General features: G+C 44.4%; 1 protein-coding gene across 1 annotated transcript in view; it reads left to right on the top strand.

The window, feature by feature from the left end:
* The window catches only part of LOC308103010 (kinesin-like protein KIF26A), a gene marked incomplete at both ends in the record, with an annotated part of 67,100 nt that overhangs the window by 30,986 nt on the left and 19,054 nt on the right, over positions 1-17,060 (top strand). The window contains 7 exon segments of the mRNA XM_080452862.1: positions 2,973-3,105; positions 3,107-3,164; positions 3,167-3,198; positions 10,024-10,209; positions 14,078-14,171; positions 15,637-15,899; positions 16,880-17,060. Of these exon segments, the coding sequence (XP_080308988.1) occupies positions 2,973-3,105; positions 3,107-3,164; positions 3,167-3,198; positions 10,024-10,209; positions 14,078-14,171; positions 15,637-15,899; positions 16,880-17,060 (947 nt within the window).

The following is a 17,060-nucleotide window of genomic DNA, read 5'->3' as shown; positions in this document are numbered from 1 at the left end:
AGACAGACAGTAGGCTAACATAAGTTGCAATTAAAAACATTGTAAACATGATGATGAGTTGTGCTGAGTCAGTGGTTTGTTAGAGTCACTGAGACATCAGGACAGAATGAGTCATTCTGCCTCTGCTCTCCGCAATAAACTGAGGTGCGCTTGCTTAATGGCACATCTCTGTGTTGCTGGGGTTTAAACTTCACACTTCATTCTGTGGAACTTAACATGAACGCATGTCTCTCTCTTATCTCTCTGTATCTATATCTACCAATGTCTCTCTCTTTATCTCTCTGTCTCTATATCTACACTGTCTCTATCTCTATCTCTATCTCTGTCTCTGTCTCTGTCGCTATCTCTGTCTGTCTATATCACTGTCTCTCACTGTCTCTATCTCTGTCTATGTCTCTATCTCTGTCTCTGTCTCTGTCGATATCTCTGTCTATGTCTATGTCTATATTACTGTCTCTATCTCTGTCTCTATCTATGTCTCTGTCTCTGTCTATATCACTGTCTATATCACTGTCTCTATCACTGTCTCTATTTCTCTCTATCTCTGTCTCTGTCTCTGTCTATATCACTGTCTATATCACTGTCTCTATTTCTCTCTATCTCTGTCTCTGTCTCTGTCGCTGTCGCTGTCGCTATCACTGTCTCTGTCTATATCACTGGCTCTGTCTTGTCGCTATGTATGTCTATATCACTGTCTCTGTCGCTATCTATGTCTATATCACTGTCTCTATCTTTATCTCTGTCTCTGCCTCTGTCCATATCACTGGTCTCTGTCTCTAATTCTGTCTGTCTGTCTGTCTGTCTGTCTATCTCTATCTCTCTATCTCTCCTCCTCCTACAGAATATATTATGTTTCTTGAGTATGAAAAACATCAGAGTTTGAGCCCAGACTTTGTGGGCTTTAAGGCTTTAATTAACCTTAGCCTTCTTCTCTTACACGCCCAAGGGTCGTTTTGACCCAACCGGTCTCTGCAGGGACCGGTGAAACACTTGGTAAATACTGCACTTGGAGACCGCACTAGACCTTAGAGCGTTAGATCACACACGTGGGAATTGAACGATTTTTGCTTCGATCTGTGGCTCCCCCCTGGGAGAACAGGGACAAGACCGCAGGGCTCTGTGCATAAAGTCTGTGCACGCTTTCCATGGCCACTAGACTAGAGTACACATTCATCATATTATTTGTGTTGAATGATAATTTGTTTGGATGGGGATGTGTTGAGGAATTATGTCACTGTCCCTAGGATGGTTATTATTATTAGCTTTAAGAGCTGCAGGTTCTAAAACCTTAGTTATTTTGAGATAAACGTAGAGAACCAGTGTCACCTGTCAGCCGGTGACTCTGGTTATACGTTATCTCTTGGCTTTTCAGGGCTTTATAATGGTAGGATTTGAGGTCACTCATTTTTAGGAGTTTACAGTGTTTGAATGTGTCATTTCTTTTCAGCGCTTGATTCTTGGAGGGTTATCGGCCCGCAATTCTGCATGCATTGTTGGTGATGTTTTCCACTCTACCAAAAAAAACTGTGCACACAGGCTTTTCATTCATATTTGTTCCATTTCTGAATTCATGTTTTTTTTTGGAGAAAGGAGCCCAAACCTCACTGCAATACACTGCAATGGGCTCAATCACTGACTGTGCTCTCTCTCTCTCCTCTCTCTCTCGCTCTCGCTCTCGCTCTAATCTAATTTCCTGGATATTTATATCTACAAACATGGCAGGAAAATACAAATATTCTGCAATGTCCTCATGCACGTATGCACACACGCACGCACAGCGCGCACACACACACACACCCACATGCCCAGGGGCTTCCTACTGTGCCCTTGGTGGAAGCTGTAATTACAGCCTGGATGGAGAGAGAGAGAGATGAGAGAGAGAGAGAGAGAGAGAGAGACGAGAGAGAGAGAGAGAGAGAGAGGAGAGAGAGAGGAGAGAGGAGAGATGAGAGAGAGAGAGGAGAGAGAGAGAGAGAGAGAGAGAGAGAGAGAGAGAGAGAGAGAGAGAGAGAGAGAGAGAGAGACGAAAAATTAAAAGAGACTGAGAACTAGAGATATTATTAGTAGTAGGAGCAGGAGAGAGTAGGATAAAAGGAGGATGAAAGAGAATGATGGAGACGAGAAGATCTAATCAATCTCATCTCCTCTTCAGAGCTGACCTGAAATCAGAACTGTAAGATAACACTGTTGCTGTTTGGTGGAAATCTTGTATGTAAAAAAGACAATTTAACAGCCGCTCTGCAAGTATCCGTCCAATTTACAGCCACATCGCTGTGTGTGTGTGTAGTGTGTGTGTGTGTGTTGTGGAGATACGTTTACAATCTAATCACCTTTGTCTAATCCCATGACCTGTTGTTTTTTCTAGACACGTTAATCCCTATTAACCCCCACTTAATCCCCATATCGTTGCTGTCGGGCAGAAACTTCTTATCTCTATATTGTTAACGCCCTGCTTGATCATACTACAGCGTCACACAAAAACATCAAAAGTAGCAGATCTACAAGCTTGAAACATGGCGTGAAGCAGCACGTTGTGAGCTTGCTGCTACTTTTGCTATTTTCAATCCTGAAAATTAACCTGACAAAAACGTTTATAAACGTTTTGAGAATTTAGCTATTGCAAAAAGAATATGGCATTTTTGGGGTTTTTCGTTTTTTTCCGTTCGTCACAAAGAACCAGGAGATAACATTTTCAAAAAAATTGCTGCTCCATTCACTTCAATGTTAAAAAATCAACGACAAAAAAATATGTTTTTTTCTATGTTTAAGCTGTAAACATGCTGGCAGTCTCTGAGTCTATTTTTGAAAAACCTGGCAGTTTAAGAGTTAACAGTTTTGGACATTTATGGCGGTCCGGAGGAATTAAACCAGGAACCTTTCGGTTGCAAACTCGCTCCTCTAACCTTTAGGCCACCGCTGCCCTGTGCTGAACATCTGTCTGTCTGTCTGTCTGTCTGTGTTGTAATCCACAGGGCCGCCCAGAAGCTCAGTCTGTCTAAGAGGAGGAGGGTCCCAGCAGCCCGCTCCCGGGGCCCCCGGGGGGGCCCCTGTCCCCCCGGGGAGGGGGAGGAGGGGGGGCCGGGGCCCCTGCTCTACACCGGGGGCTTTCAGCGGGGCGCTGCAGCTCAGCCCCCCCGCCGTGCCGCCATGCCTCCTCAGAGCGGGGGCAAGGTCAAGGACACGCCCGGCATGGGGAAGGTAAGAGACGTTGTGTGTGTGTGTGTGTGTGTGTGTGTGTGTGTGTGTGTGTGTGTGTGTGTGTGTGTGTGTGTGTGTGTGTGTGTGTGTGTGTGTGTGTGTGTGTGTGTGTGTGTGTGTGTGTGTTGTGTGTGTGTGGTTTCGCGTGTTTGTGTGCGTGTGCACGGCATTCATACCCTAATTTGTATGTGTGTCTTTGCAAGCCTATGTGCATGTTGTGCATCTGTGTGTGCATGTGTGCTATGTGTGTGTGAGTGCATGTTGCTGCTGTGTGTGTGTGTGTATGTTGTGAGCGCTGAAAACACCAAACGATAATGTCATAACTGCATTTCTACGGTTACCAATGGGTGCACAGCACACCGGGTCTTGGTGAGGTGCCTCTGTCAACGGATTTAAACACAATAATAGCGTAATAGCCGCACACATTATACCGGTCTGGACGGTAATACTGCGGTACTATGCGGGACTAAAATGGCAATAAATGTTTTGTTGCGGGCAGGAGCGGCGGTTGTAAATTAACTGCGGAGCGGTCAGAAATTAAATCATTGCGGGTGGCGGGCGGGCATGGTCAATCCAACGGGAGCGGACATGGGAGCGGGATTAATTTAACAACAGTCCCACACAGGGCTCTACCTCCAACCAGCTGTCCAGGGCTGTAGGCACTGTGATCCTGTACCTGGCCTGTAGACCAGTTTGCAATTTGGTGTTGGGGAATTTCTCACCTGAACTGAGTCAGTGGTAGCCTGGTAAACCCCCTCCCTCCGGAAATCTCATTTGCATTTGATATTCAGGGAGGTCTGGGATTGCGAAGGGAGTAGAGATGGCCGAACACTGCGTGTCCGAACCAATCAGCGGCTGCTAGGGGCGGGATCATCCAATCACCTGCCTAGTAGCTTGAAAAAAAGAAAACTGTCTGTCATCGATTCTGCGCCCGGAGTCTCAGATGCAAGTACGCTGTGAAACAAAATGTGTGTCGCAAGCTTTCCTTCCATTTGACGGTGTCAGGTTAAGTCAGTGGGTCCCTAGACATGAAAAATCACGGAGGTGCATGTCCGCCAGAGTGGCACGAATGGCGCAATGGCCAAATCAAAAATGGCCGCCATCGACTATGATTGAAAATCCAACTTTTTGTTTTTGAGTGTTTAAACACATGTAATAACCTCCATTTAGACTAATTGTGGTGTGTGGAATTCATTTCTGATATTGTTATGACCATTTTGGGTGATTTTGACCTTGAAAGGTCATGGTCATTTTGTTATTCTGAAGACCTTGGCCATAACTTGGCCATTGTTAGGAGTAAAAACAGGTGCAATGAGTCTTATCCAACTAATTCTGCACATTTAGAATCATTTCTGATATTTGTTTTGACCATTAAGGATCATCTTGTAATTGAAATATCAGATGTCAATGTCATTTTTCAATAATTAAATTACGATTTTGTACTTTACTGTCCCCTTTATTGTATTTTTTTCATAATAATTTGTTTTATTTACAGCAAAAGACATACATGAGAAAAGTATTCTAAAACATCACCCTTTAACTTTTATAATTGGGTGTTGAATTAGCAAATTAGACTATGTAGGAATTAATGTCATGATCTGTGTCTGTTCTGTATTCCTGTTGTGTTTCTAGTGTTCTTTCTTAGTAGTTTTAGATAATGTTTTACTTTTTCTTGTGTTTCTTGTGTTGAGGCCCTGATTGGACAATTGGAGAAGTTGAATCAGGACTTTCTGGAGTTTGAGAAGGAGTGCGAGGCAAGTCAGAGCTCTGCCAATTCTTTGGAGTTTGGCTAGAGTTGGTGGCCGTCATCAAGAATGCTGTAGTCTCTGAAAGAGAAGGAAACTGGGATCTACATGCGGCTACTGTCGAGGACTCCATGCCAATCTGTTGCAGAATGTGACTGCATAAACTACCTGCGTCATGGCTCATGGTATCTTGAACCAAATCAAGGTGCTAGAGTTCACACATCCTGAGCTCTACCGGCGCTTCTCTATAGGCCAGTGGTTGTTCAGGATCGACCAGGCTGGTTCTGCGCTGTAGGAGGTGATCATGAAGGTCGAGCAGACCATTCAGCGAGTGTCCAGGAGGTCAACTATGTAGTAGGAGCCACACACAATGCAATCTCTGTGCAGAGTTTGAGCTCTTGTTCCACGAGATTGGTCAATCACCAATGTCCTCAACCTTCTCACCAACAACCACACATGAAACACACAGAATGCCATCTCCAGCATGCACTGAGTACACTCGCCGCCTTACATTCAACCGGAATGTGTCGAAGCTGCTGGACTTTGTGCTAGAGCGTCAGAATCCATACTCAATAATGGTCAATGTGCCTGTGCCACTGCACAATCTGCTCACAAAGCAAGCTGTTGACGCTAGGGGTCGCTCCACGCTTGCTCAACTGTCTCACAAATGGGGAGCGTGTCTACTGCTCATACAGACAGGAAAGGTTAGTTGAGAAGACCAAGAAAATGAGCACAACCATACCAAAGCGGAAGCTACCGCAGTTCAACGAGCAACCGAAGAAGACACCAACAACCACTCTGAAGGAGCAGAAGTTAGTCTCATCCAAAGACATGGCCGAGGCACATAGGAGTATGGACATTGCTAAGGAGCGGGGCATGAACATCCGGCAGGTACTAACTCATGATGTGCTCTCAGCATCTCCCCTGTTTGAAGGTGACCTTCCAGCTCATGTCAACAAGTCAAAACTTGTCAGTGAAATTGAGCCTGAACTTGACCTCACCCAATGGAGTCCAAAGTCTACTCTTGCCACTCATCTTGTGGTAGACTTCATGTCGAAAATACGGCAGATGCCACTAGCACGATTCCCTACTTTAGGTGCTGTCATCAACGCCATCATCAGCTCAACATTATCCCTCTGTGAAGAGCCAGAGTTCATCCATCTCATACTTGATTCCTACATTGAGATGTCTCTAAAGGAAGGGGAGCGCATGCGGCGCACAGACTCAAGAACAGGAATCGACATCATTGGCATGAACAGAGACACACCTATCCCTCAGCAACTTGACAAGTTCTGGGCATCTGAGGAGAACAAGCGGAATCTCCAGCTGCTAGTTCGGGATATGGTGTGCAGTCGAGCCTGTCGCAATACTACCATCATTGTCAGCTCTGTAGTCTCTGAAGATGAGGTGCTCCCAGCAAAGGCAGCTGGTGGTGAAGAGATCCCAGACCTCTTGAACTGGATTGAGGAGGCTGATACCAGACTGGTGGTGCATGTGGAGTGGGCTGTTCATGTGAAACAGAGCAAGAGAGTTCCCAATGATACAGACACCTTCGTATTACTGCTGTACTACACCCCATACTTCCAAGCACTGGGGATGAAGGAGATCTGGCAGCAGTATGGCACTGGTGAGAAGCGGCGCGTGCTTCCACTGCATCAAGCAGTCTCTCATCTTGGAGCACCACTAGCCAAGACAGTGATCAAGGCACATATCCTGACTGGAGAAGACTGCATGAGCAAGGTGGGGACCAAACATGCAGCTATGACTTCTGACCCAGTACAATATTTAACAAACTTTGGAGAGGCAGACACCTTGACAGAACAAGACACAGCATTGGCAGAGAAGTACTTGGTACGTGTCTGGGCAGGGGCTAGGTCAAGTACAACTGCTGAGACGTTTGATGACCTCAGGGTAGAAAGCTATACCAGTGCCAGTGCTGGAATTGATGCTCTCCCTCCCACAAGTAGTGTGATCAGAGGTCACATCAAACAAGGTGCTTTTCTGGTGCATAGGGTTTGCCACCTGCTTGTGACGGCCAAGGAACCTGAGGCAAGACTAGAGGCAATGGAACATGGATGGGAGGAGCACTTTGGTACACTCCTGCCATCCAAATGTCTGAAGCCCTTACCACCGAGTCTGCTCACAGTATGCAAGTGTGCAGGCAAGTGTGACACTCGGCGATGTGGCTGCGTGCTGCTGGAGTTCCGTGCATTATATTCTGCCATGGAAAACAGGAAAAACCTTCATGTAAAAACCCATCACACTAACCTGCATGCACACATATATGCTGCACTGTATGAGAAAAAAATACATTTGATTTTGTCTTATGATTTTATTTGTATATCACTTTTATTTTCATGTCTTATTTTCTAATTAAAGCACCCAATTCAAATAAAAGTCAAAGGGGGATATTTAGAATTGGAAAATGTTTCATGTTCATGTCTTTTGTTGGAAAAAAAAAGGAAAAAGTACAATAAAAGTGTTAAAAAAAAGAATCGAGTTATTGAATAATGATATTGATATTGATATTTCAATGACAAGATGATCCTTAATGGTCAAACAATACCAGAAAGGAATTCTAAATGTCAGAATTAGTTTGATAAGACTTATTGCACCTGTTTTTACTCCTAACAATGGCCAGGTTATGGCCAAGGTCTTCAGAATAACAAAATGACCTTGACCATGACCTTTCAAGGTCAAAATCACCCAAAATGGTCATAACAATATCAGAAATGAATTCCACACACCACAATTAGTCTAAATGGAGGTATTACATGTGTTTAAACACTCAAAAACAAAAAAGTTGGATTTTCATCATAGTCGATGGCGGCCATTTTTGATTTGGCCATTGCGCCATTCGTGCCACTCTGGCGGACAAGCACCTCCGTGATTTTTCATGTCTAGGGACCCACTGACTCAGTTCAGGTGAGAAATTCCCCCAACACCAAATTGCAAACAGGTCTACAGGCCAGGTACTGGACTACTGTCTATGGAGCTGAAACCTCACCTCAATCAGATGGCCAAGACTTTAGGCGCTGTCCTTGGTGCTGAAACCTCCCTTCAATAAGTAGGCCAAAGGCAAGGAGCTGTCCACAGTGCTGAAACCCTTTAACCAGCTGCATGGCCAAGGGCAAGGCACTGTCTGTGGTGGTGAAATCTGTCCTCAGACCTCTGCTCTCCCCGGTAAAACAGGCTCATCATGCACGCGCGCGTGTGTGTGTGTGTGTGTGTGTGTGTGTGTGTGTGTGTGTGTGTGTGTGTGTGTGTGTGTGTGTGTGTGTGTGTGTGTGTGTGTGTGTGTGTGTGTGTGTGTGTGTGTGTGTGTGTGTGTGTGTGTGTGTGTGTGTGTGTGTGTGTGTGTGTGTGTGTAAGTTTGGGTGAGTGTGTGTGTGTGTAAGTTTGGGTGAGTGTGTGTTAGTTTGGGTGTGTGTTTGATGCTCAGAGGTATAGTGACACGCTCCGCCAGGCACCAAGGTCACAGGTCAGATCAGAAAGTGCTGACGTGTCACAATGCCACCGGCTTTGAACTGGACCTCCGCTGACACACAAACTGTCCACTCTGCACATGTTTGATGGACACATAAAAAATTATATATCGTCTCTGTCGAGCGGAAACCTCATATGTCAAAAACCGTTGCTTTTCAGGATTCAAATTCAAAAGTAGCAAAAGTAGCAGATCTACAAGCTCGAAACTCTAATAATCTCTAATAATAATGAATTTGATTAATAATACACTTTATATTTGGGTAAATCTCAAAGTGCTAGGCCTACAATAAGCATTTGCATAAAACCCATCACACCACTATAAAATATCTAAGAAACGGAAACAAAACATTACAAACATGAGGGCATAAAGCCTAGAGGTAAAACCAGTGTCGCTAAAAAGATTCTCTTATAATTCTCTTAATAATCAACAGACTGTGGTGCTCTCAGGTGGTCAGGAAGGTCATTCCACAGTCGGGGGGGGGGGGCGTGGAGAAGGATATGGATATAAGAGTTTTCTGCCCGACAGAGACAATATATAAATTACATTAACCCATTAAAAACGGTAAAGCATCTGTGTCATTTTAGATTTTAGCTACATATAGCACATTGGTTCTCAAAGTGGGGTCTGGGTACACCGTTTTTGGGGGGTCGGGGAGCCATACCGAACTGAACCAACGTGGGTTGGTCTGGTGTAGGATGCTGTTACCTTTACGGGTCTGAAACTCTGAGAGTGTACACATGTTGTGACTGTGTGTGACACATTTTGACCAAGGCATAGACCTTAAAAAGAGTCCTTCAGAAGTGCTGCTTATGCAGGTGTAAAACATCCAGCATATAGCGGGTATAAAATCAAGGTTTCATATGCATGTTAACGCATTCACTGCCAGGTATTAATTAGTTCATCCGCCACTGCCAGCGGTTTTAGTTCTTTTTTTTTCAACACGGATGTAAACAAACGATGTGTCCGTGGGGAGACGAGTCTCTCCTCTTTCCATCGGAACAAAAACATTGTAACGTCCGTTTTGATATCGGCAGTTGAATATGGCTTGTTTTCACAAAAAAACGCAGTCAAGGCATCATTCATAGGTTGGCAAAGAGCACCCTCTAGTGTAATCACTAAAAGCATGATTATTTTTTAATCTCCGTCAATTGAGGTCAAGCGTTGGACTTGAAATGACAAAGATCTCCGTCAATGGCAGGGAATGTGTTAACAGTGACATGGTTAAAGTTATGTCCGTAAGAAGAATGTCTTCTTTCTTCAGGTGAAGGTGATGTTGAGGGTGTGTGTTGTGTCGTCTTCAGGTGAAGGTGATGTTGAGGATGTGTTGTCTTCAGGTGAAGGTGATGTTGAGGATGTGTTGTCTTCAGGTGAAGGTGATGTTGAGGATGTGTTGTCTTCAGGTGAAGGTGATGTTGAGGGTGTGTTTTGTGTCTTCAGGTGAAGGTGATGTTGAGGGTGTGTGTGTTGTGTCTTCAGGTGAAGGTGATGTTGAGGGTGTGTGTTGTTGTGTCTTCAGGTGAAGGTGATGTTGAGGGTGTGTTTTGTGTCTTCAGGTGAAGGTGATGTTGAGGGTGTGTGTTGTTGTGTCTTCAGGTGAAGGTGATGTTGAGGGTGTGTGCGGTGCAGAGCGACACGTCAGAGTCCTTCCTGAAGGTGGACACGCGCAGGAAGCAGCTGACCCTGTGTGAGGTCACTTCCTCCGGCGCCCAGAGACGGCCCCCTGCCTCCGCGCCCAAGATCTTCACCTTCGACGCCATCTTCACCCAGGATGCATCACAGGTGAGAGGAATAGAGGGCTGGAGGTTCAAGAGTCAAAGATTTAATCGTATTCATACATACATGTGCATGTGTGCGTACAGTACGTGCATGCATGCATGCACGTATGCACGCATGCACATACGCACGCACATAACAGTTTCAGCAGAGAGCTCCAGCAGACTTCCCTTTCCTGAGTAACATCAGCCACTTTCTCCTGGGAAATCCCGAGGCGTTCCCAGGCCAGTGTGGAGATGTAATCCCCCCAAGTCTGCCACAGGGTTTCCTCCCAGTGGGACGCGCAGCGAGGACCTCCCTAGGGAGACGCTCGGGAGGCATCTGCACACTATGTCCGAAACACCTAAGCTACTCCGAGTCTCTCGCGGGTGACCACATTTCTCGCCCTATCTCTAAGGGAGATGCCAGCCACCCACCTGAGAAAACTAATTTTGACCGCTTGTATAAGCAACCTTATTCTTTCAGTCATGACCCACACTTCATGATCATAGATCATAGGAACGAAGATTTGCTCGGTGGACCGAGAGCTTTGCCTTCTGGCTCAGCTCTCTTTTCGTCACAATGGTGTGGTACAGCGACTGCAATACTGCTCCTGCTGCTCCGATTCTCTGGCTGATCTCCTGCTCCGTCCTCCCCTAGTGAACAAACTCCTTCACCTGGGCCCTCAGATTTGGAGATGCTGATCCTCGTCCCAGCCACCGCACACTCGACTGCAAACCTCACTATGTCCATTTCTCAAATTTCTACTATACTTTTGGGGACGTTTGTCCCTCATAACTGTAGTAATACAAGTAGGCTACATACACACACACACACACGCACACACACACACACACACACACGCACACGCACATACATTTCGGCATAACCAAAGCTGTCAAATAATTGTAGTGGACTAAAAAGTACAGTATTTGCCCCCTGTTTCAAAATACGTGAAATACTCAAATAAAGTAAAAGTACCTCAAAACCGTACTTACAGTACTACCGTAGTGTCGCTGAACTGTGGTGCGCTATGGGAGAAACCCTGCGGCTGTTTTTATCCGCTCTGCAGTCCCGATGCTAAATAAATTGGGAGCCCACGCAACCCGAAAATGACAAATCTCTGTCCCAAAAAAAAAATAAGAAAACGCAGAAGCTGTCCCCCTGGGGAAGTGGCTCTCTGAGCTCCAAACCTGCCTCAAGCTGCAGTAATAACAGCATCTCGGCTGTCAGGCAGAAACCTCTTATCTCCATGTTTTTACTTTTTGTGTTTTTCTCGTAAATTGACGCCCTACTTGATCATACCACATCGTCACACAAAAGCATCAAAAGCAGGTCCACGAGCTTGTAGATCTGCTACTTTTGCAATTTTTTATTTGAATTTATTTAATTTATTTGAAGTAACAGTTTTTTTGGGGGGTAAATGAATGCCCTACTCCACATCACACTACAGTGTCACAGAGAAGTAGCAAAAAAGTTGCAGATCTACAAGTTTGCGACGCGTCACTTTGCAATCTGACATTTTTTTATATTTTGGGGTGGGGGGGGGATAAGTGAAATTGAAAATGGTTAAAGGAGTAGTTCACCCAAAACATGACTTATTTTCTATCAATTACTCACCCCGTGAAGCCTTGAATTCATGGATTTTCTTTAGTTTTTGTCGCATTCCTAAGCCAATAATTTGATGACCGGGTGTATTTCCGGTAGGAGACACAAAGAGTCTACTTTGTGTCTCCTACCGGATACATTAGCATCTTTCCGCCTGTAAAATAATTATTGGCTTATGAATGCGAGAAGAAAGAAAAAAAATCCAATAATTAAAGGCCTCATGGGGTGTATAATTGATAGAAAATACGTTTGTTTTAGGGTGAACTACTCCTTTAAGTGTGTCTGTGGGTGTTATAATTATTGAACCAAATGAAAGGCATTAACAAGCTCATTAAGAGCTTGTGACTAAATAATAACTCATTGGATCCATCAGAACACAGATTCTCCCTTTTCTCCTCCCCAACCCCCCACCTTTTCCTGAAAAGTAACTGTTTTTTTTAACATACAAGGTTTCCACCTGACAGCGACGAATCAGTCAGACATTCAGGACAGAAGAAGCCTTCCCCACGAGAGAGGAAGTTGGCTTTTTCCCGGAGCTTTCCAAGCTGCATGCTCCTCAAGTTACTGTATATGCAATAATAACCCATTAAGACCGGGCAGGGAACGCATCTGTGTCGTTTTAAGATGTCTTTGGCTATTCGAAAATAGCAGATATGCAAGCTCATAACGCGCCACCGAGTGCTATGAGTGCTATAAGCTTGTAGATCTGCAGTTTTTTTTTTATAATCTTGGAAATGTGTACAAATCTTTGAATATATATGTATATATAAATTTTTAACTCAAATCTTTGCCTCTGGGGGGTCCCTGGAACAAAATATTTTCAGATGGGGGTCTGTGGCCAAATACATAATTGTAGGAGTCAAAACATATAATATATTCAAAGATGTTCAAACATTTTCATCCAAAATATCCAAAATAGCAGATCTACAAGCTCATAGCGCGGCACTCGCTGCCGCGCTTTGAGCTTGTATTTCTGCTATTTTTGAATAGCCGAAAGAAATCTAAAAATGACACACACAGATGCGTCCCCGGTCTCAATGGGATAACAGAAGCCCGGGTCCAATATAGTAGAGATGATACAGCAAGACATTTAGGACAGGAGTGTCAGGCTGGGGACTCTAACTCTGTCAAGAGGAGTGGATCTCATTATATTCCTCTGTGGAGAAGAAAAACAGCCATTTCACTCCTGCCATCATATCTCCTCCTATAGCTCTCTGCATTCTGTACATTGTCACTGTATCCAAAACACATACTTTTCAGGAAATTAAAGGAAGAGATATGGATCCAATGTCGTTACCACTCATTAAGTATGGTTAAGGAGAGGAAAATAAGCTGCGTTGTCACAGCTGAGGTTTTGTTCAACAAGCCTTGTTGACCTACTTTATTCTTTTCATTGCATTTCTGCAATCAAATGATTTACAAACGGACGTTTTTAATCAAGCGGCCGTTTTACAATCCGGTATTCAAAAATAGCACACTGCTGAATTCAACGATTGACCAATCAGAATCAAGCATTCAACAAAGCCGTGTATACAAACAAATCATAGACATTTGTTCATGTTAATTAGTGATGAAACAAATGATGTCAATTATTCTCAATTATTTGCAAAATGTGTTGATGGTATAATAATCGCTATGAAAACATTGGATAGTTCCAGGCCTTATCGTATAGTTATAGTGAGATGAGTGTGTATGTATGGTGACAGCCTTATAGTGTACACACCCTAAACTCAGTATGAGATGATGTACCGTAACGTGTGAACGATATGGAGACGCGCACGCGCGCACACACACACACACACACACACACACACACACACACGCACACACGCACACACGCACACACGCACACACACACTTCATCACAGGAACACCTCTACGGAATATAGCCTGTCTTCCCAGGGAGAGAGGGAAAACAGTAGATCTACACGCTCACAACAGTTGTGAACTTGTAGATCAGCAATTTTCAAATAAAGTGTCATACTCGTAAACAAATACCTCAAAATGTTACTTAAGTACATGTACTTAGTTACTTTCCACCATTGCACTTGTGTTGGAGAGAGAGAGACAGAGAGAGCAAACAGCAGGTCATAGAAGTAAAAAAAGAAATAGAAATGTCTGGCATTAAGTCAGAAAATCTAGGTTATCATATTCCTGTGTGTGTGTGTGTGTGTGTGTGTGTGTGTGTGTGTGTGTGTGTGTGTGTGTGTGTGTGCGTGTGCGTGTGGTGTTTCTCTTGACGTGTGATTGGCTGACGGTGTTGTGTTGTGTTGCTGCGTCCTGATAGGCTGAGGTGTGCTCTGGGACCGTGGCCGAGGTCGTCCAATCGGTGATCAACGGAGCGGACGGATGCATCTTCTGTTACGGACACGCTAACCTCGGTAACACTGTGTGACACACACACACACACACACAGCTGAAAATAGCTTATCTACATGCTCACAACGCTTCACAGTGTGGTGCGTTGTGAGCTTGCAGATCAGCTATCGTGAAGACTAAGACATGTCGATTTCTCAATTTCTACTATGCTTGTGGGGATGTTTATATTTTTATATAAGTTTAGTAACACAAGTACACACAGACACACACACATACATACACACACACACACACACACACACTAACGCACACACACACACGCACGCACGGCGAAGTGAAATACTCTGACTGGGGATATGCACTCTGAAAAGCACTGATCAAATCTTTAGAAGCCGTTCATTCAGTCAGCACTGTTTATTATTAGTGGTTGCACGTTATTTTGCAACATCTTGCACATTTCTTTGCTTAAATGAATAAACCATGGCCTCACAATCTCCCTGCGGCTGTGTTCATGTTCTGTATTCCTCACTTCTTTTCACACAAATTGCTCCCTCATTATAAACATTCGAGCGTGTCAAACACACATTCAATTATAGCTTGATTGATCTTATTTACACAATCCGGTGGGGGGGGGGGGGTGTGTGTGTGTGTGGGGGTCTACAGAAGAAATGTATGTCTAACAGCTCCTATACATATTTCACGTTTTATGTTCTTATCTGTCATGTTCTGCGGAAGGAAATGAATAAAAAAACAATTCATTAGTGCATCGATATCTTTAGAGACAAACTACATTGTCCAATACAACGTGTCATCTGGGCGATTACAAGCTATACCATCTGTTAACCAGTGATCTAGCTGTCATAAGTAATTGACGTTGCTTCAAAATGAATGACAGTCCGGTAAGTTGAATGTGATGGTTCCTCCGTTCTATACGTCCAATCAATCAAATCACCTCATTCTCGGGGGGGGGGGGGGGGGGGGGACTAAGGCGCGAGGAGACAATGTGAGTGAAGGACGCAAAGGATGGACGAGAATTGCTGAAGAATGTGCTCTATGCAAAGCAGCCATATGGGAAAAGAAATTGGGCCCCTTCCTTACTTCCTACGCCGGTGTTACCAATGATTCTAATGAAGGCTCTGCTCCATTTAGTGTAGCACAGTGGTGTAGCACAGAGGTGCAAAACGTTCTGCAAACTTCCTGCATAAAGGTGTGTGTGTGTGCGTGTGCGTGTGCATATGTGCTCTTTTTTCTCATTCTGCTTATCGTTGTTGTCGGGCAGAAACCACTTATCTCCTTTTTGTGTTTTGTTCATAAATTAACGCCCTACTCGATCATACTACAGCGTCACACAAAAGCATCAAATGTAGCAGATCTACAAAAAGCTTGTAGATCTACTACTTTTGTTATTTATTTATTCTTATTTGAATCGTGAAAATTCACAGTTTGGAACTTATGAGGTTTCGACTCCGACAGAGACGTTATTCTTCTTCCTCTTCTTCTTCTTCTGTGGTGGTGGGTGCTCCGCAGGGAAGAGCTACACCATGCTGGGTCGCGAGTGCTCCACCCAGAGTCTGGGGGTGACGCCCACGGCCGTGTCGTGGCTGTACCGCGTGATGGAGGAGCGGAGGGAGCGCTGCGGAGCCTCCTACAGCGTCCACGTGTCTGCTGTGGAGATCAGCGGGCGAGAGGAGAGCCTCACCGACCTGCTGGCTCACCTGGGAGGAGCCTCCTCCTCCTCATCATCAGGAGGAGGAGTGATGCTGCGAGAGGACCCCGTTTCTGGGTCTCAGGTCAGTTGACCCACTTTAAGTTTTAACCCGTTTTCAGCGAAAGCTTTCCCCTCAATAAACAGAAAAGAGTATAAGTATAAAGCCCTGAGGGACTTCCAGTGAACCATAGGGTTTAAAGGAGGAGTTCACCCAAAAAATTACTTATTTTCTATCAATTACACACCCCATGAAGCCTTGATTTCGTGGATTTATTTTTGTTTTTGTGGCATTCCTAAGACAATAATTTGATGACCGTGTGTATTTCCGGTAGGAGACACAAATAATCTACTTTGTGTCTCCTACCGGATACATTAGCCGGTAGGAGACGGGAATCAAATTATTAGCTTAGGAATGTGACAAAAACAAAAAAGAATCCATGGATTCAAGGCTTCATAGGGTGTGCAATTGATAGAAAATAAGTCATTTTTTGGGTGAACTCCTCCTTTAAGTGGTTAATCCACTCAATCAATATCAATCAATCAATCAATGAATCAACTTTATTGTTTATAGTTATTGTATATCAATTAACACAATTAAAAAAAAAGTGAGGTGAAACCCTTATTTATGCAGGCTTCCACGTTTGCAGTTTAAAGGGATAGTTGATCGATTAGTCACCCCATGGAGACTTGAATTCATGGATATTCTTTTGAGAGTTACATTTATCACAGAGATACAACAGCAGAATGGGTAGAGAGCCCACCTGGGAAGCAAACAGAAGGTCCCCAGGTTCAATTCCCCAGGCGGCCCCAACAATGTGTCGAGGTGTCCGTAAGCAAGACATTGAACCCTTAATACTGCTCAAAAGTATAATGACCTTAGTTCTGACCCAAATATCGTTGTTGTCAGGCAGAAACCTTGTAAGTCCATCTTTTTCCCGCAAATTAATGTCCCTGTGTTTACAAAGCTTTTAAAAGATAAAATAAAAAATATATAATACTAATAATATTAATCTCATGATCATGACAGTGTGTGTTGTTTGTGTTGTGTGGTGTGGTGTGTAGCTCCAGAACCAGTGTGTGTTGCGTGCGGCCACGGCAGAGCGGGCAGCGTTCCTCCTGGACGCGGCGCTGGCCGTGAGGAGCAGCGGACCTCCATGTGAGGAGGAGAGCACCAGGAGAAACTCCCACCTCCTCTTCACCCTGCACCTCCAGCAACAACACACACACACCAGCAAGACGGCCA

Source organism: Gymnoscopelus braueri (assembly GCF_963280865.1).
Source record: "Gymnoscopelus braueri genome assembly, chromosome: 16".
In the NCBI taxonomy this organism is placed as follows: Eukaryota; Metazoa; Chordata; class Actinopteri; order Myctophiformes; family Myctophidae; genus Gymnoscopelus; species Gymnoscopelus braueri.
This window is presented reverse-complemented; position numbering and strand designations above follow the sequence as displayed.